Raw genomic sequence first — 27,840 nt, 5'->3', positions numbered from 1 at the left:
GGATTTTAACCTCAGACTGATGAGCTGTTAAACTAATTTTAGGCTCAGTTTAAGAGTACAAATCTTATCAGGTTTTGGAGTAGGTCTGATAATCTGTCTTTTGACAAACTTATATGTTTTGACATCTCAACTTGTAATTTTAATATCAAAATTCAGACAAAAATTAAAAACATACTTCAGACCAACTAATGTTTAGGAAATAGAATATAAAACAAAATTATCACTGTAGGACATATAAAGGAAAGTATTATGTGTGTCAGAAATTTGATTTTAGTTTTTGTTGAGCCAAAAGTGAAACAAAGGGATAGTGATCCAGCAGCAGCATTAACTAACTTAAAAGACCTGAATGCTTCATTCTTTGTATATAGATGCCTTATGTTGTGAAGTTTATGTCCATCATATGTCCAATGTCCTTGATCTCATGGTTCTGTGACTACTTTATAATAAAATTAAGTTCTTTTGTTGTAATGATAATTTTTCTCTAAGGAATAACCATATTTAAAAAACTGTCAACATAAAATCAATGGTCAGTACAGCAGGCAACATTTCAACATGTGCACTCTCTAATATATTATTAAATTACAGAACAATTGAAGAAAGCTGAAACTACAACAAAAGAAGTAAAACAACAGATATTAGATTTGCGAGGTATGATTATTTATAACCTTAATGTTGGGGTGCATGAGGCTTGTTTATAACATCACATTCTTGATTTACCATTTCAATTTTGTCAGTTTATATAAAATAAATGACCATTTCAACTTTCAATCAAACTGGTAACAGTAAATGTTATGTTACATACTTTGTGAATGTATGACTAAACTGTGATTTTACTAACTAAAATTGGTCCTTGAAATACTCTTTTTTAAATACATGTACAGAAATGATTTCAATGTAATACTCTGAACTTAGTGCACACTGCATAGTGATAATGTGTAAAGAAATTATTTCCATGTATAATATATTCAATGTAATACTCTGAACTTAGTGCAGACAACATATATATAGATAGCATGTAAAGAAATTATTTCAATGTAATTATCTGAACTTAATGCATACAACATAGTAATAATGTGTAAAGAATTGATTTCAATGTATTAAATGCTCTGAACTTAGTGCACACTGCATATTTATAATGTGTAAACAAATTATTACAATGTATAATTTTCAAGACAGTGTAAATACATGTAAAGAAATGATTTCAATGTAATACACTGAACTTACTGCATACATGTAATATTTTTTAATTTAATGTCCAAAAGTTATAACAACTTATTTATTAATCCCCTTCCACATTGTGGGTGCAAGTGCTGCCTTGTACACATAAGTTATGTGTAAAAACCAATTCTATACATATTATTTCCAAACATGTTATCTACTGCATTGTAACTACATGTGAATAAAATGATATGAATGTTATATTTCCTAACCTAACATGTTACATAACCACTGCATGCTTCACTGTTTAACAGATCAGTTACTGGAAGAACAATCACATACCAAGACTAACCAAGAGGATTTAGTTCTAACTAAAAGTGAGTCATTTCTGTCAACATAAACCATTTGGACACTCTACTCTAGTAATTCTATAGTATACATGCAGTTTATTTGAAATGTTAATGTACCAATTATTGTGTGACCTGACATCCAAACTGTAGCTGAGGAACACATTTGACCTACTACCGTTGTCATCCATCTTATACTTTATGTTTACAAATGTATTTGCAATTCCTTGAAAATGGCTGATTAGAAGTCAACAAAACTTGCAGGGACACTTCTTCAGAGCATGCATTTGTGTATTTGTAATTTTTTTAGCTGGGTTGGACCAAATTCAATACCAGCTTATAGTATGATGAGCTCGGCTTGGTTAGTTGACAGGGCAGTGTTAACAACTCCTTCTACAGCCTCAACCCAAATCCTGAACCTTCACAGAAAGATAACACATTCTGTGCACCTTCATTTGAAAGTTAATCTCTTTTTTTCTCTGACTCAGGAACAAAGTAATGTTTCAGCAAAATTTATGAATGGTTTTACCAGTTTTGTGTACACAACTCCTTATGTTTTCACTTCATATCTCTTACATGTCACAGGGAGATTGCACATATGTTGGATTTGTCCACCTACTATTATAGAATTGTTTGAGAAATTACTTCCTATTTTCAGAACTTGAAAACTTAAAAAAAAAATTCATGAGACAGTTGCAATATTTGTTATCAAATCTTTTTAATTCTGATCTTTAAAACTTCACAAAATGATTGCATATGTATTGAAGTTGTGCACCTACTGTTATGAAGTTATTTGAATTATTTTTTGTTAAGACATTGCACATATGACATTTATTAATTTCAGAAAATTTAGAACAAGAGAAATCCAAACACAAGGACACCAGAAAAGAGCTGGAAGAAGCAAAACGTAATATTTCTTTATATATTTTTTTACAAGTCACATTTCATTTAACCATGTCTTGTGATAAACCTTATAACTGTGTATTACATTTATTGAATGGTACTAACATTCACTTAGGATTTATTTGTATAAAATAACACAAAATAAAGATTTTCTTTATCGTACAAGTTATAAATGGCTTTTTAAACACACTGTCAGCGTAAAAGTTTCAAATTGCATACTTTAATTTAATAGTATTCACTGCGAAAATTATGACTTTAAATTCAAATTCCTGCTAACTTCTGATCTTGTAAGCATTATCAACATATCTTACTGAAAGTAAACATTTGTGTTTAAATAAAAAATTGCCCTTCATTTTAAGTTTAATTTGCAGCTTATGTTGTCTGGTTATTATTTTAGTGATAGTTGTCTCCCCTTCACTGAAAGAACATTTTATAACTTAATCTGAATATTGACTTCTCACCCCAATGCCAGAAATTTGTTATCTTATTTTGATACTCTGTATTCTGTTGCATTACCAAATCTTCATTTTCATTTCAAGCTGATTGATATGAATGTGAGGCTGCATCTCCTTGTTCAAGGACTTGCATTTCAAAATCACATTATCATCCCTTAATTTCAGATTCGAGAATAAACTTTTACCCTTATTGATTCTTCAGCAGCTTCAATTTATTATTTTTTCAAATGTTTTAAACAAAAACATTTTCCAGTTTTTTTTTTTTAAATACTCGCAATACATCATTAAAAAATGTATTCAAATTTAAAAAAAAAAAATAGCAATTAAGTTTGTCCATCAAAAACTTCTGTATCTCTAACGGACTACCCAGCCACATAAAAAATGGGAAATTGTGTAAGAAACTAAGAATTTTTACTATATCATCATGTTAACTATATATTTTACTAACAGATGGACATTAGTATGGTACAAATGTATATTTCACTGAACTAAATAACTTAAGTTATATATTTCACCATAACATTACAAATATTACAAAGGTTGGCACATCTATACACCATTACTCACTAAATAACTTGCAGTCTATATGTATGATTTTTCCCTTGTACTAGGCACCTTGTCAGAAACACAGCAATCTGCAAAACAAAATCACAACGAATCAGAACAACTCAAAAGTAAGTGTTCCTCATCTTCAACTGTTCTAAGCATTGTGAAGTACATTTTTAACATGATTTGCTTTTAAAATTTTAACTTGTAAATTTTTATATCATACATACATATATATCTGATACATTTCTTTTAAAGTGATTAAGCAGAAGTCTTTTGAAATTATGTTTCAACTGTTAAAATAGACAAATGATATGTTTCATGATTATAAGCCATTTCTAAATTTATATTAAAGGGCTTGAGAATTTTAAAGCATTTGTTTGGACTTATGTTGTTTCAATATTTTTAACCTATTCTATTGAATTGTAAAAATTGTTTTTGCAGAAAATAAAATAATAGAATTTAAATTTTCAAGAAAGCATTAAATACATAAGAACCTGTGCATGATTTATAACTATTTCTATATTGCATGTTTACTGAAACTAATTTGTATGCATCTTCTTTCTAAAATTTTGATAATGTAGACTTCCCTCATTATACACAAATTTTGTTAAACATGCACCTCTACATATTTCACAAAACTTTTAGCATTTTCCAAATTATTTGATAATCGTGGGTCTTTTTTGACATTGAATAATGAACTATTGAACTGGAATATAATGAGGGCATAGTGTAGTTTGTTGTTTATATTTCAGCATATTTATTTACAAAATCTGTCCTTCTGCATGTATATAGTTCTTGTATTTTTATTACACCTTTATACACACACATATATATATATATTCATATACAAATGTTTGTGTGTGTGAATGCATTCAATTATATTTTTTTATAACTTTTGCATTGAGTTTATTTTTTAATCTGAATGTTAGATGTTTTGCATGTTTGACTTTTGATTTCAAATCAGCATGTAAGTAAAAAAGGAAACAAGTCTTTTCTTTTCATTTTAATAAGATCCTGACTTCATATTTTCATCATCTTTGCTTACTTTAATTTCCAGTTATTGTTGGTGTTGTAAAACTGTCCTTTATTCTCTCTGATTAATTCTTTTGCTTTACGCATGTCCGTGGTCTTGGCTGTATGTCTGCAATGGCTTTTGGTCAAACTCTTTATCTTATGGACGGCTAATATCAGTCTTATTTTATGCCATGCAGACAAGGTACGTCATCTTCAGGAACGTCTTGATTTAGATAGGAAAGAACGATCCAGAGAATCACATCATGCTCGACTGACGCACTCAGACTCCCATCCGGGTTCACATACTAGCCCCAATGTTAAACATCGAGGTAATATCATTGGTAAATGTCATTTTATTGCTTTATTTTTATTTTCTATACCTTAAGCATTCCTTTAAAGAAACTACATAATAAAAACTGAATATAAATTAAGCTTTCATCATCAATTATTGCAATTATAATTAAATTTTAATTTCATATCAGAATGCCATATTTTTGTTAAATCAGAATTTTGGAAATAGCATTTGTTATGCATAAGAATTGTTCAGCATATGGTATATTTGTGCATGAACCTATGGTTGTAATGTGATTGGCATCATTAGAGAAATTTAAATTTTTTGATCTATTTTGTATATTTAAAGGCAATGTTAGTAAGGGTTATTCATTTAGAATGAGCTTGAACTCACAGTCATTGTTTTCAACTATACTTCAAGTCTTTGGTTTGCTCCTATTGGTAATACATCTTGATCAAAGGCAAGATGTTCTTTTTCATAAAGAAAACTTTTGATGAAGTTTACATGGCTTGGACATTTGTTGAATGCAGTGTGGTGATCTCAAGAGCTCTAATATTAGTCTATGGCTATTATATCAATGGTTTAACCTATGGTGTTGGTTGATATTAGCCCTGCATCACCTTGAACTCATTTGTTCTTGATTAGATATTTGTTTAGTTGTTTAGTAATGATTGAAATGGTGATTTATCAGGATTATCCAGAATATTGTCAGTCACCATGGTAACAACATTCAAGTTTTCTTGTTGGTAAATTTTTCCAAAACTAGATTATTTTATGCAATATTTTATTAGATTTTTTTAGGTATTCCTGTTAATATATATTATTTACCCCTTTCTTGTTTGTTCTACCTTGAGGGGATACTATACAGTAATAATCCACCATTGGTCTTTTTCCATAGAATTTTGACTCAAATTCAAGTTTTAAAACTATCAACACTTACATTTCCTGTTACATATATTTTAGTTAGTAGTATTTGAAAAACTTGGACTAGATTGAGCTTGTGTGTAGTATTCTTTAGTTGCTGAAAAAAAATGACATGCAGAAAAAGAAACAGCAGTTAATGTGCTAATTTTAAGATATTTAAGGACAATATCATTTTCTTTTCCATTTAACTATTGTTTTATCGCATTAAGACAACAGTTTACAATGTTATTATTTGCAGCAGCATTACATCTCTCCCTTTTTCTACTGTATTGTGTCCCCTAAAAATGGTGTATGTTACACAATTCTTTAAGGATACATTTTGCCTATATTTTGGGTATGTTGTTAAGGTGTGATAAAAATACATCCAACTATATCTGTGGGTTGTTTTTCAAGATGTGTCTATTTAAAATTTTAGTTTCAGTTCAAATAAACATATTTAAAAACAAATGGTGACTTATAGCAATTAATTTTTTTATTAGCTGATTTTGCTGCCTTGAAAGATGAGTGTGCCAGTTTACGTAAAAGGATTCAAGCTATTGAAGCAGAGATGAAAATGTAAGTACTATTCAGCTCTATAGGTTCTATACATAAGTGACAAAGAACTATGCAAAAGGACAAGGTACGATGAGGCCCGTTTTTGGCCCCCCTATTTTCTCATTTTCTAAATTTTGCTTTGGAAAGCTACTTATCACGTTAAAATATTCCCTTAAGATTGAAGTTTATTTAAATAAACTTCAAAACAAAAAGGGCATCACAAATGGCAAAAGAAGGAAAAATAACAATTTTTGGCCATTGTTTCTTAAAATGTTATAGCTCGCGCCTACGTGACCCAGAAAAAATTATGGCGATTTAGACAGCAAAAACAGTTCTTATGACATTGGAATAAAAAATTCCTGGGTCATGTTGGTGCAGGCACAAATAAAATAACAATTTGTTGTAAAATCACCAGCAAAATAAATAATGATTACAATATTTGAATAATTACAATAAGTTAACCCCCCTCACCTCCCCCAGTTGCAAAAATTAGTGGTTTTAAAGGTCATCCAAACAAAATTCAAACATCAGGGAATGTTTTAACATAAAAAGTAGCTTTCCAAAACATAATTTGAAAAATGAGAAGTTGGGTGGCTAAAACAGGTCTTACTGTATCTTGTCCTTTCTTTGAGTTTATAGAAAAAGAATTTGATTGCTTAGCAGGCCAATAAGAGATGGATTTAACAGTACTAAAATTCATGTCATTTTGCAAAGTAGGTTGCACCATGTTTTTTTTTTATATGACCGCAAAATTTGAAAAAAATTTCGTCGTATATTGCTATCACGTTGGCGTCGTCGTCGTCGTCGTCCGAATACTTTTAGTTTTCGCACTCTAACTTTAGTAAAAGAGAATGGAAATCTATGAAATTTTAAAACAAGGTTTATGACCACAAAAGGAAGGTTGGTATTGATTTTGGGAGTTTTGGTCCCAACATTTTAGGAATTAGGGGCCAAAAAGGGCTCAAATAAGGAATTTGTTTTTGTCCCGGCTGATAAAGCTGCTAATAATATCATTATTGTTTGACGTAAATTTTATATAGAGGTTCTGCAAAAGGAAATCACGAATTCACCAACATTCCAACTGACTTCATTTTCAGAAAACGACATCTGTAACAAACATAAACTTTTAGCTACTTCTTTACAAGCAGAACCAAACACAATGAAAGTCCCAACTATGTACTGGCTTCCGAAGCTGCACAAAAAACCTTACAAATATAGATTTATTTCATCTTCCAGCCATTGTTCAACTACTAAATTGTCTGTTTTACTTACTAGTACACTTGGTACAATAAAAAACCTGATAATAAATTGTTCAAATAAGACCTTTGAAAATAGTGGAATTAATTACTTTTGGAGTGTCAAAAACTCGTTGGAAGTACTTGATAAATTGCATGCATATATTGGTGATTTTGAATCTGTTCAAAGTTTTGATTTTTCTACCCTATATACCACTTTGCCTCATATTCTTATTAAGAAAAAATTCACATCCCTAATTAACTGGGCATTTAAAAAGTCGGAATGCGAGTACATATGTTCAAACTCTTTTAGATCATTTTTTAGTAGCAATAAACAAAAGAACTATGTCAATTGGACATGCTTTGATACTATTTATGCACTTGAATTTTTACTTGATAACATTTTTGTTCGCTTTGGAGATTCCGTATATCGTCAAGTTATTGGAATTCCAATGGGGACTAACTGTGCACCACTTATTGCGGACCTGTTTTTGTATTGTTATGAGTTACAATTTATGACTAAAATTAGCAAAGACCCATCAAAACAACATTTGATACAAAAATTTAACAATACTTTTAGATATTTGGATGATATATTGGCTCTAAATAATGACGACTTCAGTATGTATACTAAAGAAATTTATCCTGTAGAACTTACTTTAAATAAAGCTAATGATAACAATGACCACTGCCCTTTCCTCGATCTTGATATCTATATCATAAACGGGAAGCTTAATACAAAAATTTATGATAAAAGAGATGATTTTTCATTTCCTATTGTTAATTATCCATTTTTAGATGGTGACGTTCCCTTGTCACCATCTTATGGTGTTTATATATCTCAACTTGTACGATTCGCTCGTGTATGTAACAATGTATTAGATTTTAGCGAGAGAAATTTATGTATTACTGAAAAATTATTACACCAGGGTTTTCGATATCACAAACTGGTCAAAACATTTACTAAATTTTATCACCGGTATAAGGAAATAATTCGTAAATATAACTCAACATGCAGACATCTTATACGTTCAGGTATTTCACATCCAAAATTTTATGGAAATATTCTTTATAAAGCACAAAAATGTCAGTATTCTCCTCAGAAACTAACAAAACCTTTAAATAGACTTATTAAAAGGGGATATAGTTACGATACTGTTGTCAGGTCATTAAAGATTGCATATTTTGGCTTTAACATTGATTCACTGATAGGGTCTTTGCATCGGAACTAAACACATTTATTTCTAATTAAAAAAAAAAAAAAAAAAACAGTTGTTGGCATGACACGGGTTATGTTCTTCTCATATATTTTATGATAGTATGATACTAAACCCCTAACGGGAGGGATTGTACCTGATATTCATATGATGAAGACATAATCTTTCAATCAGTTTAATTGAGGTCTGGAGCTGGCATGTCAGTTAACTGCTAGTAGTCTGTTGTTATTTATGTATTATTGTCATTTTATTTATTTTCTTTTGTTACATCTTTTGACATCAGACTCGGACTTCTCTTGAACTGAATTTTAATGTGCGTATTGTTATTCTTTTACTTTTCTACATTGGCTAGAGGTATAGGGGGAGGGTTGAGATCTCATAAACATGTTTAACCCCGCCGCAATTTTGCGCCTGTCCCAAGTCAGGAGCCTCTGGCCTTTGTTAGTCTTGTATGATTTTAATTTTTAGTTTCTTGTGTATAATTCGGAGTTTAGTATGACGTCCATTATCACTGTACTATTATGCATATTTTAGGGGCCAGCTGAAGGACACCTACGGGTGCGGGAATTCTCGCTACATTGAAGACCCATTGGTTGCCTTTGGCTGTTGTTTGCTCTATGGTCGGGTGGTTGTCGCTTTGACATATTCACCATTTCCTTTTCAATTTTATTTTCTTGGTTTTCGCACTATAACTTTAGTTTAAGTTAATAGAAATCTATGAAATTTTGACACAAGGTTTATGACCACAAAAGAACGGTTGGGATTGATTTAGGGAGCTTTGGTTTCAACAGTTTAGGAATTAGGGGCCAAAAAAGGGCCCAAATAAGCATTATTCTTGGTTTTCGCACAATAACTTTAGTTTAAGTAAATAGAAATCAATGAAATTTAAACACAATGTTAATGACTACAAAAGGAAGGTTGGTATTGATTTTGGGAGTTTAGGTCCCAACAGTTTAGGAATTAGGGGCCAAAAAGGGACCCAAATAAGCATTTTTCTTGGTTTTAGCACCATTACGTTAGTATAAGTAAATAGAAATCTATGAAATTTAAACACAAGGTTTATGACCATAAAAGGAAGGTTGGTATTGATTTTGGGAGTTTTGGTCCCAACAGAATAAGGGGCCCAAAGGGTCCAAAATTAAACTTTGTTTGATTTCATCAAAATTGAATAATTGGGGTTCTTTGATATGCCGAATCTAACTGTCATGACTGTGTATGTAGATTCTTAACTTTTGGTCCCGTTTTCAAATTGGTCTACATTAAGGTCCAAAGGGTCCAAAATTAAACTTAGTTTGATTTTGACAAAAAATGAATCAGTTAGGTTCTTTGATATGCTGAATCTAAAAATGTACTTAGATTCTTGATTATTGGCCCAGTTTTCAAGTTGGTCCAAATCGGGGTCCAAAATTAAACTTTGTTTGATTTCATCAAAAATTGAATAAATGGGGTTCTTTGATATACCAAATCTAACTGTGTATGTAGATTCTTCATTTTTGGTCCTGTTTTCAAATTGGTCTACACTAAAGTCCAAAGGGTCCAAAATTAAACTTAGTCTGATTTTAACAAAAATTGAAATCTTGGGGTTCTTTGATATGCTGAATCCAAAAATGTACTTAGATTTTTTATTATGGGCCCAGTTTTCAAGTTGGTCCAAATCAGGATCTAAAATTATTATATTAAGTATTGTGCAATAGCAAGTCTTTTCAATTGCACAGTATTGCGCAATGGCAAGAAATATCTAATTGCACAATATTGTGAAATAGCAAATTTTTTTTTAATTAGAGTTATCTTTCTTTGGCCAGAATAGTAAGCAAGAAATATCTAATTGCAAAATATTGTGCAATAGCAAGATTTTTTTTAATTGGAGTTATCTTTCTTTGTCCAGAATCAACTTAAATCTTTGTTATATACAATATACAATGTATATTCACTTTTTACTACCAACTGATAAATTAAAATAATTTTTACCATTCAGTGATAACAAGCAGTTTTTTTACATCTTAATATTTTATGATGTATTTAAATGAGTAGTTATTGTTGCAAACTCCATTAGAAATTTTAATTGAGATTAGTTTTGGAATAAGGGAAAGGGGGATGTGATTAAAAAAATTGGGTTCAATTTTTCTCATTTGAAATTTCATAAATAAAAAAGAAAATTTCTTCAAACATTTTTTTGAGAGGATTAATATTCAACAGCATAGTGAATTGCTCTAAGAGAAAACAAAAATTTTAAGTTCATTAGAACACATTCATTCTGTGTCAGAAACCTATGCTGTGTCAACTATTTAATCACAATCCAAATTTAGAGCTGAATCCAGCTTGAATGTTGTGTCCATACTTGCCCCAACCGTTCAGGGTTCAACCTCTGCGGTCGTATAAAGCTACGCCCTGCGGAGCATCTGGTTAAATTCTTAAATCATAAACAACCAGAATGAATATATTGTAAAATCAGTATAGAACTGTTTATAATTTATAATGATTTATCTTTTGTAGGTCAAGAAAAGAGAACCTTCAGCTTTCTTCAGAATACAACAAACTCCAAGAATCTTATAAACAATTAGAGGCCTTAAAACAAAAACTAGAAACAAAAGAAGCTGTGTGGCGGTCGAACATGACAGACTCACAGAAAGAAACTGACCTTGCCAAACAGGAGGTGAGGCGCAGTCCAAGGGGCAGACAACCCATTATGGGAGGTCGCCTAAAAACATCTGGAGTAACCAAGCCTACTTTGAAAAGTGTTTCTTCTGATCCTAAGTTGTCGTTGAAGGTATCATTGTATAGTTGTTGCTGGAAGCTTCTGTTGTTTAGTTTTAGCGATGGACCAATTACTATTTTCCATCCAGCTTTTGTTGTTGTAATGCTGATGCCTGTTTAGTTGTCAGATAATCATTGATTTTCTCCTTATCATTTACTCAGCCAGGCTTGTTTTGTTTAATTTGTAAGGTCTTATGATTTATTTACAGTGAAAATTCCATTTACTAATGAACAAACTTGGAATTATACTGTTGTCTTTTGTCAGAACTAGCATTAGACAGTATTTGTTTGTTTGGCCTTTAAAAAATATGTATCAATTGTTTTAATTCAAATCAATTCAGCTGTAGAAATGAATGTATTTGTTGAAGCATGCCTGTCCATTTGCCTCAGTCTTTTTATTGTAAATAATGATGTGTGTATTTTAACCTCAAACAAAATATTAAGAATCATTGTTATTCTGTGGCTCATACAGTCAGTAAAGCAAAAATGCATTATGATCCAATTTCAGCAGAAAAATAAATCTATTTTGTAATTTCTTTAAAATTACTTTTTTGACTTGAGATTAATTTCTATTCTATTTTACAATTTGTACAATTTTGCACCATTTCATGTTTAAAGATTTAAGAAACAGTAGCAAACAAATTTCTGTTCATGCACAAAAACTTATATTTCAATATTTATGAAGGACATGGACAAGCATGTTTACAGATAATTTAAATGAAAACTTAAATTTCATAAAGAAAATAAACATTACAAGAGTTGACTGACAAGTTTCAATTTTTAGGTCTACTGTTTTAGTTTTGCATCTATAAAGTTAACAGGAACCATTGGAGTATGTGCACAGCTTTTCTCACAGATACTGCTAAACATGCAGTCAAACTTTTGGTATTTAGGTGTGTCTTGAAGAGACTGACCATCATCTGCCATGAAGTTGGGGTCATTTGACTCATATTTCATGGTTCAGTGTTTTTTCAACTTTCATTTTACTACTAAGATCTATCCCAAATAACCAGCAATAAGTAAAAAATCTGGACTTCATATTCACAAAGAAAAAATATCTTGTCTATCTTTTGTGGGTATTTGAAATAGTTATTATCAAACACTAAGGAAGATTGTTTTTGTTTTAAGATTGGTGTAGATAGTAGTCACTTTATTTCATACAATGAATAAAACTATAAATATATATTTAAAATTTGATATTAAAGAATAAAGAATTGATAAAGTTTGTAAAAGTAATTGGAAATACAGTGCAATCAAATAAAGCAGCTATAGAAATTCCTAGGAGCTTCTATTTTGTGTAGATCTGCATTTTAACAGTTGCTTGGTTTTGATTTTAAGGCGGAAAGTGAAAAGGTCTTTTTCATCTTTTTATTGTGTATGGAATCCTTGGTAAGCATTTTAATCTGTACCCAGTGCCTGCTTTTTAAGTCATTAAATGGTTATTTCTTGCAAATCCTATTGCTTCTTTTCCCTGATTATGATATAGCATCATAAGAGTTATATTAGAACATGGTTATATGAGGTTAAGCATAGTAATTTGATAAGAAAGTCAATTAATTGTTTGATATACATAGATTCTACAACACAAGAAAAAAATAGTATTAACAGTTAACAGGAATCCTTTAACATTTTTTCAAGTCGTTAATATTTATCCATTTTAAATGTATTACAGTGATGCCTTTAAAGTTTTACTTTTCATATTTGATTTTTTACCTTTTGTGAATTTGAGGACAGAAAGCAGTCATGAAACGCTGTAGAAATTTGATTAAAACAAGACAATTATTTATAACTGTTCACTTGTTTTACTGTAGATGATAAGTAGTAAAAAGTGTTCTTTTAAAATATAAAGGTATTATGGAATAATTTATTATAAAATAAATTGGATACTATGAGCTTTAGTGTTAATCAACAAATAGTTAAAGTTCATTAAAATATATAGTGATATTTTGTTTTAAGTAAGTTTAATCTTTAAATTTTGAAGTTTTGAAGTTGAAGATGGTAATAAGACATCCTTTAATTCTATGATTAATTAAAAAAGTTAAATGAAGGTATTTGTACTGTAATTTAAACTATTGTTGATGTATTTCATGGAATATTATTTGTGCTTTTTGACAAACACTTCATTAAAATCTACATTTTTATTCAGTTGTGTGAAGCCCATGAGGAGATAGCCAGTCTTAAATCACAATGTGAAACTTATTCAGTGAAAAATGGAGAACTGAAAAGTGAAATAGCCAATATGGCTGAAGAATATAAGCAGCTGTCAGATAGAAGCAAAGTGGTAAGTTCTTACAGATCATATACATGTGGAATTCACTAGTGCTTGGAATATAATGCTACCACTGGTAAAAAAATGTAATATTATTTTGTTTACACGGTATGGGCTTTGCTCATTGTTGAAGGCTGTACAGTGACCTATAGTTGTTAATTTCTGTGTCATTTGGTCTCTTGTGAAGATTTGTCTCATTGGCAATATTACCACATCTTCTTTATATGGAAAATTAAAACAGAATGTAAAGTTTCAATACAATCATAGGAGATTAAAACCAATTGTATTCATCTTATTACTAGCTACTAGTATGGTTAAATGCACAGGAAAATACTTTGTTCATAACTTCACTAACTGAATACAATAAACTTGAATATTCATTGCAAGTCCTTCTCAAGGTGTTCTGTGCTGACAATGCACCAAATTAAATGTCAACCTATGGAGTGATCACATTCATCTTTACAGACATAAATCTTTTAACTTTTATATCAGGTAAATCAAATAGAATTATATCAAACAAAAAATGCAGTATTGTTTATTAAGATTAACTATTTAGATGTTTTACTTGCTAAATAGAATTAATCCTGCATGTGGCAGGTGCATTTGACTCCGGACAAAACCAAAACCCATAGATTGATCAGGATCTACCTATAGTTACACAAAATGTACATATAAAGGATGGTGTCTTTTATTTGGAATGAAGCACATTAAATTGTTTAATGATATAAATGAAGTGAATTTTGACAAATCTATTTTCATTGATATTTTTTTATTTAATTTGTGTATTTTGTATTTCAGCTATCATTTTGCTCAAGTATACCATTACTGATGTTACTATTTGCCGTTCTAGTAGCATTATATCCCACATTAGCACAAATTACCGGAACAACACCATAATCAAGATCATGTGAATGTTTGTAAAGGAGGTCATAATCATCCGAGTGTTTGAAGACATAGCGGAAAATGTTTGCATGTGATAATATTCCATATGTATATAATACATTTGTATATGAGGTTGAATGTTTGAGTAGAGTAAATGTGTTTTCTATGTGTATATTATGTGCTTTTGAGATGTAAGAAGTATTGATACATATATTGTAAGAGTCGTGTATGTGAATGAATATGTTATACTTCAATATATATATGTTACGCTAATTTCATTTTTTAAACATAAACCATAAGCAATAGTATTTATAAATAAAGTGCTATATTACGATAACTTAAAAAGTATATAATGATATATAAACATGTATAGAAGACACTCTTATCTATTTTGTTTGGAAAGATTATTTTTTTTGTATATAATTTGAAACATAACTCTTATATTACCCATACTGTACTAAGAAAATATTTGGATGGAGTTAATGCCGTGCCGCAGTGTTTCAGCTAGACCTCTTTCTCAGGGCACAATACCTTCCCTTCATTTTGCACACCCTTTTCCCTATTTTTTGAGGAATCAATATTGTTTGGCTAAGTATCCTTCTTTGAAATCCAATTACATATTCCAAGTGCCCCATTTCCTATTTAGCTTATGTGCTTAAGTGCACTTTTTGATATTTGGATACTACTCTTCTCAAATAATAGCTGGAACACTGAATGGTTTGAAAATGATCACATATCATTATGCTTTTGTTGTAATTATTTAATTTGTTTCAACTGTTGATTTACATTTAAACAATCTGTTTTATTGTCCTTATGTCAAAAGAGGCATTGGTTTTGTAACTTGTTGAAATATAGTGCTAAATGGAGGATATGTGCTGAGACTGTTAATTATGTTTTTCCTTATATGGTACAAATGTTATAATGTGTGTGAATTCAACTGTCTGCTTTAAAAAAATGATTTAAAATTAACAATAAACTTAAATTCCTAAGTAGACATTTTTAAAAGTATATTATTTAAGACCAAAATAAATTTTCATATTACATTTTTTTGACAGCTTCTTTCTCCTTTGTTAAAACTAGTTCGAAGTTCTAATTGCAGTCTGCCAAATTTCTTTGTTATGTCATTAAATTTCTTAAATGCTACTTATATACTGATAAAAATATTCAGTTTGAAAGATTTTCTAAAACACAGGTAAAAAAATACAGTTTCATTAAGTTAAAAGCATGTTAAGAAATTTATCAAATGCATAAAATATTCCTAAATGACTCTGTTATCCACAATAAAGGTATTAGAATCCAGGACAGTTGTACATGTTAAATTGATTTCTGTGATAGAATGTTTGTTATTTGTATGTTATACTGTAGAAAATTGAAACTTTTGTAAAAAAATGAAACTATTATGGTAAGTTTCTGGTAAAAATCTATAAATAGAAGTGGAAATCTGCATACATGAAGAAATAATGATGTGGGTAACCGTAAGTGACATTGTTTCAATTTTCTGTGGTTGAGTTTGTTAAATAAAGGAATACTGTATCCTTTGATTTGACAATTAATTCTTTCATTTGTCATTATACTGATATTCAGGGTGACATTTGATATAAGTAGGTACAGACTATTTGTCAGTAAACATTTTTTAATAACAAAGCAATTCAGTATATAAAATTTTCATAAAATAAAAACTCCGTTAATTAAAACGTGCACACACAAAAAAATAAAATTATTGAAAATGTTGAAAGACATTAATCAAATGATTTTAAAAATTTGACTTTTATAAACGAGTGTTTGAAATTAAGGAAAAGAAAAAATATCTAGTTTCTGTGTTATTGTTAATAGCATCTTAAAATAATTATTACAGATATTTATTGACAAATTATGTGTATGTGCTCGCGCTATAGTTCCACTCAGGTCCATGTAGATATGAAATTTCATTATGTAGATGGTTTGTGAGAATGTCTTTTTTTTTTTATAAATGGAAGTAGGTCTACTTAAAATGAAGGGGTGTAAATGAAAATTACTTTGGTAACATAAATGGGAGTTAAACTTTTTTTACTTGTTATTTCCACTACAGTTTCTTGTAGAGTGTATGATCCAATATGCACTGCCAATGCTGCTTATACATTTTTTGCATAATTTTAGAAACCCAAGTGATAGCATTGTTTGACTGGTTCAATATCAATGTTATAAAGTCTAATCATTATTTACAAAAACATGAGAGGGGATGGAGGATTTGATTTTTCCTGAGTGGTGGTTTCTGATTGGTTGAGAATGGGTGTAGGTAAGAGTGGCTTAACATACATGCATCTTTAACTAAAGTGTATTTGCTTTTATTCTATGGAGCTGCAAAATGAATTGTAATCTTTTTTTTAGACATTATTTAGAAGGAAGCTATATATTTTATCTTACTTTCATACTTTTCTAGAATATCCTGCTTTCTTTGTGTATAAATAATATATGTACAAGAATTATTGTGTTGCCAAAGTAATGTATTTATGAAATTTGTTGTTTTTGTTAATACCATAATTGTTATTTACTTTGTATTTGGGTGTTATTGTGGGACTTAAATGGAATCAAAGTTTTAACTTTTCTGAAATTACCCAGTTAAAGCCTGACTAAGTTGAATATTAACCTAAAGTTACTGACTTGAATCTCATTTTGGAGTAGGGAAAAAGCATTTTTTTTTAATAAATGCAAAAACATATAATTAGATTTCAATAAACAGATTCTGTGTATATTTAGAATATTTACCACGTTACTTTAACAACAACGATAGGGAAGATATGAAGTATCCTAATCACATTATAACATCACCATATGTAGCAAGTCCCAAATAATAACTAGTTTGTTATTTTTATGACTGTCTCCTTTTTGTCAATTTTAAGTGTCCAGCATTTTGCGTGTAATTGTATACTAATTTAATTATATTTGTTGTATAACTGTATAACAATCACCACTTTGCTTAAAAAGGGCAGTTTTATTCTGTATGACTTTTTCTGTTAAATTATTGGACTTAAGCTACTCAAGATTTTATGGACTTAAAGAATATAGACTTATAGCATGTTATGGAATTGTATGTGTGATCATGATTAATGTGTGATTAATTGAAAGTAGTGTCTTCCATAGATAATTAGTATTTCCCATTACACATCACATGTATGTTGTGATCAGGCCAGTTAAAGGGAACAATATTCCTGTTGGATATAACATCATCAACATTTTCATAAATATTTACATGTTAAATCCATCTTTTGATAATAAATTGCTAAGATATTCTAAATCATTCAGTTAACATAGAAGCATCTAGTTTTGTGTACTTGAGTTATTATTACATTGTGTATGTTCTGTGTGTCCCAAAGATCCATTAGAAAATGTGTGTCATTAAAAAATTCTGTAGGAAGAAAATTTTGTCATGTGCCATTAAAAAGCCCTAAATCATAGATATTTATCCATTTGAATAATATAAAACTGTCTCCTATAATTTTTTGTTCAGTGCATTCATTTTCTGTTCCCATTAAAACAAATTATGCCAGAAAAAAACATCTTCACACAGGTGCTAGCTCTTGCTCAAAAATATAAAAGAGATAAGTTATATGTACAATAAAAAAAGTTAAATACAGAAATGAATAAAAGTTGTATTATTAAATTCAAATGCAACATTAACATTTACATTTTCATCAAAAATCGGATTTGAGTTAACTGGGACACACAGTGGCTTGACATATCTAGTATATATAGATCACCCCTCACTGAGAATGACATTATGCATAAAATAAGTCAACAGACATTCATTTTTCTATTCATCAAAGTATAAAATTACAACTTTTATTTTCTTGAAATTCATAATTTTTATTGCTTTCAGTGTCCTCCTTGTTTAATTTTATCAATTTCCTAAATATTAAAAACAGAAAATTGAAAATGACAATAGAACAGGCCCTAGATTTAAAGAAACAGATCTTTTTAATTCCTTCTGTTAATTTAGACTTGGAAGGTAATCTTTATCATTGCTATATGTGTTAACTTGTTTTATGCATAAAACCTTGATGTTTATGTGTAAGAATTGGCATGGTGTATTGGTAATTTTCGGGCCACCTTAGTTTCTTCCTTTTGGTGAAGGGGCTTATATGGTGGCAGGCACTTTGTTATATCTGCTTCTGAAGCCTAATATCATTTCTCAAAGGTAAAGGTTCATAGTCTATAACATCATTTTTACACCCTATAGTTCTTCAAATCAATTACAACAGTCTTGAGTTATTAGAAAAATAACATAGGAGCTATAGTGATAAATAGAAACATTTTATTACAGTTAAAAATTCAATACACCAATTTCAAGTTTATATGGCATAGACAGATATGAAACAAATTACTGTAATTGGTATGAATTACAACAGAAATTGTAAAATCGCAGACAGAATGTTTATATTATCATAATTCCTTAGATCTTGGTCAACCTGCCTAAGAATAGGCTTTGTCAACTTACCTTTATTGATTTTTGCAAAGTCTCTGAACTTGAAATTGGTGTATTGTAATGGAATTTTTTTATTTTGGTAATGCATATGTATACTGTTTAACCCTTTTCACTTTTCCCAGTGTAATTAACATTACATCAGAGGGTATCACTAATATTTGACCATGTTTTTATTAGTTATACCGAACTGAGTAGACTGAACCTCTATTACCTTTTCGCTGAGAAATATCAAAGGTTTCTAAGGAGTAAGAAAAGAAAATGTGAAATGGTAAGTTTTATGTGTGAAGAACTGCTTATAAAACTTAAAAGCAGCAATGGTTAAAAACGTGAAAGGTTTTATTATTTCACCATTGAAGAGTAGCTGATAATTATTTGATTAAAAGTTCAAAACAAACTTTATTATCACTAAGAAATAATGAACAAAAAACTTAGGTTAATTTGAAGAACCAACCATGTATAGTCAGACTTCTATAATATGAACTAGAATTTCAAAGTGTACATTACAGCTGTACTACTATATGAATTGTTACTTAGTACTTTAAAATGTGTAAGGTTATTTAATAGTAGTGAAGAAAGATATAGAATGAAAGGATTAAAAGACAGCCTGACTTATTACTTAAAGCTCCTCTCTTAATGCTGTAGATTTTGTTATTTTGCTGTTTAATATAATGCTTTGTCTGTTGTCTTGTTGAAGCATTGTACAAAAAATCAGTGGAATATTATGTTTCAGTATTGAAATTTATTTAAAGAGAAAAAGCTGTTCTGATACATTGTAAAATTCACATTTTTGTTTATAAAAGTTTATTATTTAAAATAAACCTATGCAGAATGCACCTGGATGTAGAATTGTGTTATATGTCACCTGAATCTGAAGAATTTTGATATCAAACAAAAAGTCCTATTTATTTATATTGAGATATCACATTACATTGATAACAAGGCACTATTTTGCTCATCTCTTTGGTTTTATTTTAAGGCCGTTCATGTTTTACTCATCAAGGATTTTATCAGAATGTCACCATTTGAGACATTTAGGAAGAAATAGGTATAAGCCATTTATTTCCAGACTTACATCAGCTGAAACTGATAGTCATTCATTATACTTAAATTCAGTGTAAAAGTAACACTGGAATTTTAGGAACATAGTTACACCACCTTTAGTGATAAGAGTATAGTGGAAAGGGAATGTACATGTGTCATCTTTCCTATAGTAATAATTGAATTTTGTCATTTCTTTATTCATTTTTATTTGAATATTTGTCTACACCAAGGAATGGATTTTAAGTGGTTTAACATTACATATCCTATTTATCTTTTGATCATAGAGATTTTCTTGGCTGGTTCATCTGCAATACACAGACTTTTCCATTTCTCTATATCTGGATGAGAGATCACTTATATACAGTTGCCTTTAAACCAATGGAAGGATTTTTAACCAATCAAATATACTAGGCTTATAATTTCAAACACCAGAGTTGTTTTTCATAAAACTCATTATTAATGTAAAAGTCAAAACAATTAGAAGGCCAAATCAAATACTTAGTTGAAGAACATATATAACAGAAAATTCACAAAGTTTTAAGAATAGCCTTTTTACACCATCTATTCTATCTATTGATGATCAAATTACAGGCTCTGCTATGTGTTTATTTATGCTTAAAAGTAATCAAAGTTACCAAACTCGCGTTTCGTCTACCTAAGACTCATCAGTGACACTCAGATCAAAATATTTAGGAAAACTAAACACTTTCAAAGTTGAAGAGCAATGATGACCCAAAATTCCAAAAAGTTATGCCACAATATGGCTAAGGTTATCTATGCCTGGGATAAAAAAAAATCCTTACTATTTCAAAATAAATCATGCTTTTTCAAACAATTAATTTATAAAATGACCATATATTTGATATGCATGTCAACACTGAAATGCCGACTACTCGGCTGTTAATACCTTCGTGGACGAAACATCCACCAGCAGTGGCATCGACCTAGTGTTGGAAATAGTTATCAAAGGTACCAGGCTTATAAACAATACACCAGACGCGCGTTTCGTCTACATAATACTCATCAGTGACGATCAGATCAAAATAGAAAACCAAACACATACAAAGTTGAAAAGGAATGATGACCCAAAATTTAAAAAAAATATGCCAAATCTGGCTAAGGTTATTTATGCATGGTATAAGAAAATCCTTAATATTTCAAATAATTCATACTTTTGCAAACAGTAAATTTATAAAAGAGAGGTATCTTTTTATTGTCTATACCGAGAAAAATGCTCTGTTAAGCACCATCCTTAGCAGAATGAACACCCAAATGGAATGGCAGACAACAGTTTACCTACATTTTGTGGATTTCCAGAGAGCTTTCGATAACATTGATAATCAGGTTCACTGGAACATTCTGGGACGCTATGGTATTCCACAAAAGATCATCAAAATGATAAAACTGCTATACAACCAATTTTTCTGTCAAGTTGTTCACTGTGGAACTATGACCGAGCCATTCCCAGTTACAACTGGGATACGTCAAGGTTGTCTTATCTCTCTGCTCCTTTTCCTAATAGTAGTTGACTGGGTTGGTAAATCAGCCTACAAAGATTCGAAAGGCACTGGATGGACAAACAACACGTCTTGAAAACATAGAATTTGCTGATGACATTTGTATACTATCCCATCGCTTCCAAGATTCACAACATCAGATCAAAAGTCTTGAAACATTAGCAAAACAAACAGGCACATACATCAACACACAGAAAACTAAATCAATGAGGCTAAATACAAACCAGAAAGATGTTCTTAAGATCGACGACTACAGTTGAAGATGTACAACAATTCACTTACCTTGGAAGTATTGTCAGTAAACCAGGAGCCACATTCGAAGCACAGCAGGTATTTTCAATGCTTAAACCTGTTTGGAGGAGTACTGCTTTAAGAGCTAGCACACAGTTGATGATATTTACCACCAATGTCAAATTTGTACTCTTATACGGATCAGAAACCTGAAGAGAAACAGTTGTATATATCCAAACTTTTGTCAATAAATGAATGTTTGAGAAACATACTCAACATCAGATGGCCAAACAAAATATCCAACAAAGAGTTATGGAAAAGAACCAAACAACAGCCAACAACACAGATAATAAGAAAAAGAAAGTGGAAGTGGATCGGACATACCCTAAAAAAGACAAACATCACCAAGCAAACCCTAGAATGGAACTCCCAAGGACATCGAAAAAGGGGGAGGCCAAAACCCACCTGGCGCAGGGGACTAACAATCGAGCTGACCACAATTGGGAAAACCTAGAAAGAAACAAAACGAGTAGCCATGAACAGAAAGAAATGAAGATAAACTGTAGTTGTCCTATGTCCCCTTGGGACGAAGTGGATTAGGTCAAGTAAGTCAAATTTATAAAAATGACTATATACATGTTAATAGGGGTTTTAATTTTCTAACAAAACTGCTAGCTAGGATTTGTATATCAGATTTTTGTTAGGAAAGATTTATGATTGAATGCAGACAAACAGATAGTCATTAGTAGTAACATTAATTGTACCAATTTAACAGCACCAGATGGCATTATAACAATAAGTGTATCTTCAGTGATGCTTGAGGTGAATATATTTTTTAAAAAACCTAAACTTATATACACGAGAGCTGATAAAAACTGACATTTCCTTAAAGGTCAAATGTAAAAAATATTATTAAATATGAATAAACTCATCATAGATACCAGGACAAAATTTAGTATATACACCAGACGCGCGTTTCGTCTACAAAAGACTCACCAGTGACGCTCGAATCCAAAAAAGTTAAAAAGGCCAAATAAAGTACGAAGTTGAAGAGCATTGAGAACCAACATTCCTAAAAGTTTTGCCAAATACAGCTAAGGTAATCTATGCCTGAGGTAGAAAAGCCTTAGTATTTCAAAAAATGTAAACAGTAAATTTATAAATATAACCATATCAATGACAATTCATGTCAGCACAAAAATTAAGCTTGTGTTAACTACAGGCATTTGAATTTGGAAACATGTTCATTTTGGATGTAAAAAACATGGTTTTTTTTCTTCATTTCAAGGACAGGACTTAAACAGTAAGATCATTAAGATAATCGAATAATGAAAAGATGTATGAAAAAGTTTTTGTCCAAAAGGTAGAATATACCATGGTGACAATATTCTTCAGAAAAATAGGACAATACCATTGCAAAACAAAAGAAGGAAATAAGACATAAATTACAAAACACGACACTGAAAACTATGGTTGATGAACACCAACCCTAACAACAGCCTTGGGGTTATTATGTGGTCCAGAAGGGTGACCAGATCCTGTTCCACTAGCGACAACTTTCATATTTTTCATTGCAATAAAAATTGATTGATATGTTGCTTTCATTTATGTTGTAATTGATGAAAAAGAATACAGGTTATGGCTACGGCATTTGGGCTAGATCATTGTTTATACATGACGCAGATGATCATAACTGTAGACCAAATCATGGTGGCATTCACAAATCATTCGAAGTGATGACTCTTAACCAAAAGGAACACATATACTCATAGTTCTTTGTAAGCATAAACCCTCTTTCACGGAAATCGTGATAGGAACGCTAGCTCTGGAAAACTAGTCTAGTATCATATAAACTGGAGAAAATATAGATGCAAAGTTCACAATTTGAAAGATCAAATTCCTTGTCATAAAGTCTAGTTCTAAACTAACTCTTATTGTTAATTTCTTGTATTAAGTGAAGATATTAAGCAGACTTATTTGTACTTGGTGTATCCTTTAATTTAAGTTCTATTGGATTAATGAGTTCAACATAGTCGCCGAAATGATATGAAAAGTAGTAAATGATAAAGAAAGCTTCTTTCGTGTCCGTTCGAGAGAAGCTTCTGCATAATTTTGGCTCTATTGAATAAAGGACCAATTACCAAGTTTACAACTAGAGTAGTACAGTTGGTTCCCATAGGAATGCTAATTCCCAAAAATAATTCGTTTGAATCAGTTTGTTTTTTGTTACGACGTTTGATCCACTCCTAAACTAGACTTTTGAATCGACGTTTGCCATTCAGGGTAATGCAACAGAGTTGATCTAAGTCTTTCGTTCTTTCTTTAAGTTTAGAATTGGTAAAGGGTACAGAATTCAAAGCTGTCCAAATACTATTGTATGAGGATAGTGACTTAGATTTAATTTACTCAACATATTTTGGAATTTTTAAGATTAAAATTTAGTTCACACCACCATAGAGTATAGTTAGTTTCTGTGACAGTTACTATGAGGCCCTGTTTTGTTTGTTAAAATAGATGTTAACAGTTTGGAAAATGTTTTCGTGGAGCATATGGTATACACACCAGTTCATCTCTGCTGTGTAATTTTGGTTTCCAATACGGTGAGGGAAGCTGTTTCTCTTTGGTTAAAATTCCATAGAGACACAGAACAGACCTTTTCAGGGTTTCCTCTATGATGGATGTTGTAGAAGTATGTAATGAGTTTTCAAAAAAAGAGGTCAATACGGAAATCCTTTTTTTTTTTTGGAAAATTTTTAGAAATTCAAATGTGACGTCACTGTGTGCGTCGATCTCTTCGGCTAACTCGGCTGTGACTTTTTATGTCCTGGTTTATGTTGTTTTATGTATTCATTTTCATTCTGTAGTTAGTCACCACTTCGGTGTTATCATGTATATCTAGTATATAGTTATTTTTATAAATTTACTGTTTGCAAAAGTATGAATTATTCTAAATACTAAGGATGATCTTATCCAAGGTAGAAAACCTTAGCCGTATTATGCACAACTTTTTGGAACTTTTGATCCTCAGTGCTCTTCGACTTTGTACATGTTTTGGCTTTCGAACTTTTTTGATCTGAGCGTCACTGATAATTCTTGTGTAGACGAAACGCGCCGCGTCTGGCGTATTGAATTATAAACCTGGTAACCTTTGTTATTTGTGTTATCTCTGTCCTATATGTTCTCCGATTTTTTTTTGTAGTCCTGTCATGTATTGTTGTCATTTAAGTGTTATATTTAACATTGCCATAAAAGCGGGAGGTTTGGCTAGCACAAAATCAGGTTCAACCAACCATTTTGTCTTAAAATGTCCTGTACTAACTTAGGAAAATTGCAATTGTTATCTTATAGTTCGTTACTATTAGCATGTCGTAATGTTCTATTGTATTGTTTTAAATTTGTGTATTTCTCTGTCCTGAATGTTCTTCCATTTATTTGTATTGTAGTTCTGTCATGTTAAGTTGTCATTTAAAAGTTATATTCAACATTGCAATAAAAGCGGGAGGTTTGACTAGCCACAAAACCAGGTTCAATCCACAATTTTTTCTTAAAATGTCCTGTACCAAGTCAGAAAAATGGCCATTGTTATACTATAGTTCTGTGTGTTACATTTTAGTGTTGTGTTTCTGTTGTGTCGTAGTTCTTCTCTTGCATTTGATGTGTTTCCCTCGGTTTTGGTTTGTAACCCAGATTTGTTTTTATCTCAATCAATTTATGAATTTTGAACAGTGGTATACTACTGTTGCTTTTATAGACGCAGTTTATGTAATGTGATTAACAAACTAAAACGATATTGATATGATTTTTTTCTGCAAGGACAAAAACATCTGGTCATGGAGAGATAGGACTGCTGCTTAGCAACATTTTGGTCACTGAAGATAGATAAAGCATAAGGTCATAGACCCACGGTTTTTGTCGAGCCTGCAACTTTTGTTGCAGAAAGCTCGACATAGGGATAGTGATCCGGCGGCGGTGGCGGCAGAGGCGGTGGCTTTGTTAGATAACTTCTTAAAAGCTTTATATTTTAGAAGGTGGAAGACCTGGATGCTCTCTTAACCTCATTTCATGGATCAGTGAACAAGGTTAAGTTTTGGTGGTCAAGTCCATATCTCAGATACTATAAGCAATAGGGCTAGTATATTCAGTGTATGGAAAGACTGTAAGGTGTACATGTCCAACTGGCAGGTATCATCTTACCTTGACCTCATTATCATGGTTCAGTGGTTATAGATAAATTTTTGTGTTTTGATCTGTTTTTCTCATACTATACGCAATAGGTCTACTATATTTGTTGTATGGAACGATTGTAAGGTGTACATGTTTTACAGAGATGGGTCCGATTACTTTCAATGTAATTGATTAAATTACAATTACTTTGTCATTTGTACGATTAAATTAAATTAATGATTACATCATTTCTGAAAGTGTCTGATTAAATTAATGATTACATTTGCAAAGTAATCATGATTACATCTGATTACAATGAATTAAAAAAAAAATACATTTTGTATGATGTAAATGAATAAACGTTTAATATAGGTATAGCATTTTTTAGAAAGTATTTTGTTTGCTATATTATAAAATGATAACTTCAAACTTCATCTATTTAATTAACCACAAAAGTTCACTTCATACATCCATGAACATTGTGTCACTGGTTATGACCCATTGTACTTAATCATCATTGATCTCTGAATTATTTTGACTTCAATTGAATATAGCTTTATAAAAAGAGTTTGCTGTTTGTCTTCTGACCTATTCTAGACTTTAATTTATATTTGTTTCAAGGTGCAGTTTATGGACGTTAAAATATGGATGAAAATATGGATGAAATAAAGTTACCAGTTTAATCAAATTGTAAACAAAATACAAGTACTAAAAATCATTGCATTTTACATGTCCAGTCGAAATACATACAAATAAAAATTTGCTAATTTTAAACAAGATATTTGTCCCACTTTTAAATTAATTTTGTGCTAATTAGATAAATGATCACATGTCTGATTTATCTTTTACCATATATATTGAGCTATACTCAATTGGTAATTGCAACAAAAACAAACCTTAAATGGTTTCCTACCTGTCAATTCAAAGTTGACAAAAATCACAACATTAACAAAAGATTATAATTAAGGGTTAAAGAAAACTATTACTTGAATATAACAGTTATTTTCAAATATATATATGTAAATTTTTAAATTGTGAATATATGTACAATATCTTTTACTTAGGCCATTGATGACTTTTCAATACTGTAACAGTTTATTTTTTACTGAAGTATACAAACCAATTATCATGCTTTATAAAAACAGTAAACCAAACAATCTTAACATGTTAAATATTATTAGTAATTAAATAAGAATAACAAAAAGGTTCATTTATTGATAAACACAGTTTAAGATTTTTTTCATTGTAATCAGAATGTAATCATAACGTAATCAGGATTACAGGGTATTTTGAAAAGTAATTGATTAAATTAAATTACATGTAATCAGATTTTTGGCTGATTAATGATTACAATGATTACTATAAAAATTGTAATCAATTACAGCTGATTAACGATTACAATTACAATTACCGGAAGTCTGCATGTTTAGCGGGTAGATGTCATGTGACCTTGACCTCATTTTTATGGTTCAGTGGTCAAAGTTAAATTTTTGTGCTTTGGTCTGTTTTCTCATACTATATGCAATAGGTCTACTATATTTGTTGTATGGAACGATTGTAAGGTGTACATGTCTAGCGGGCAGATGTCATGTGACCTTGACCTCATTTTCATGGTTCAGTGGTCAAACTTAAGTTTTTGAGTTTTGGTCTTTTTATCTAATACTATATACTATAATAGGTCAACTTTATTTGGTGTAACGAAATATTTTATGATCTCTATGTCAGTCGCACAGGTTTTATTTGACCGTGATCTCATTTTCACGGTTCATTGCACAGTGTTAAGTTTTTGTGTTTTGGTCTATTTTTCTTAAACTATAAGTAATAGGTCAACTATATATGTTGTATAAAAGCATTGTTAGCTGTACATGTCTGCCTGGCATGGTTCATCTGAC

The 27,840-nt window shown here is 30.5% G+C and overlaps 1 protein-coding gene across 26 annotated transcripts in view; it reads left to right on the top strand.

Moving 5' to 3' along the window:
* The window catches only part of LOC139497371 (sarcolemmal membrane-associated protein-like), a 62,373-nt gene extending 42,539 nt beyond the window's left edge, over positions 1–19,834 (top strand). For 4 of the 26 annotated variants that reach the window (XM_071285618.1, XM_071285591.1, XM_071285604.1 and 1 more), the window contains 9 exons: positions 586–648; positions 1,473–1,535; positions 2,350–2,412; positions 3,475–3,537; positions 4,624–4,767; positions 6,122–6,197; positions 11,122–11,395; positions 13,529–13,663; positions 14,450–19,834. In XM_071285618.1, the coding sequence (XP_071141719.1) occupies positions 586–648; positions 1,473–1,535; positions 2,350–2,412; positions 3,475–3,537; positions 4,624–4,767; positions 6,122–6,197; positions 11,122–11,395; positions 13,529–13,663; positions 14,450–14,548 (980 nt within the window). In that variant the 3' untranslated portion in view covers positions 14,549–19,834. The remainder of the gene's footprint in view (positions 1–585; positions 649–1,472; positions 1,536–2,349; positions 2,413–3,474; positions 3,538–4,623; positions 4,768–6,121; positions 6,198–11,121; positions 11,396–13,528; positions 13,664–14,449) is intronic. The other 22 variants (XM_071285684.1, XM_071285647.1, XM_071285634.1 and 19 more) reach the window with 11 other exon arrangements.
* The last annotated feature ends 8,006 nt before the right edge of the window (positions 19,835–27,840 follow it).

Source organism: Mytilus edulis, chromosome 1 (genome assembly GCF_963676685.1).
Source record: "Mytilus edulis chromosome 1, xbMytEdul2.2, whole genome shotgun sequence".
NCBI lineage: Eukaryota > Metazoa > Mollusca > Bivalvia > Mytilida > Mytilidae > Mytilus > Mytilus edulis.
The sequence above is the reverse complement of the archived record's forward strand: the minus strand, read 5'-3'. Positions and strand labels throughout refer to the sequence as shown.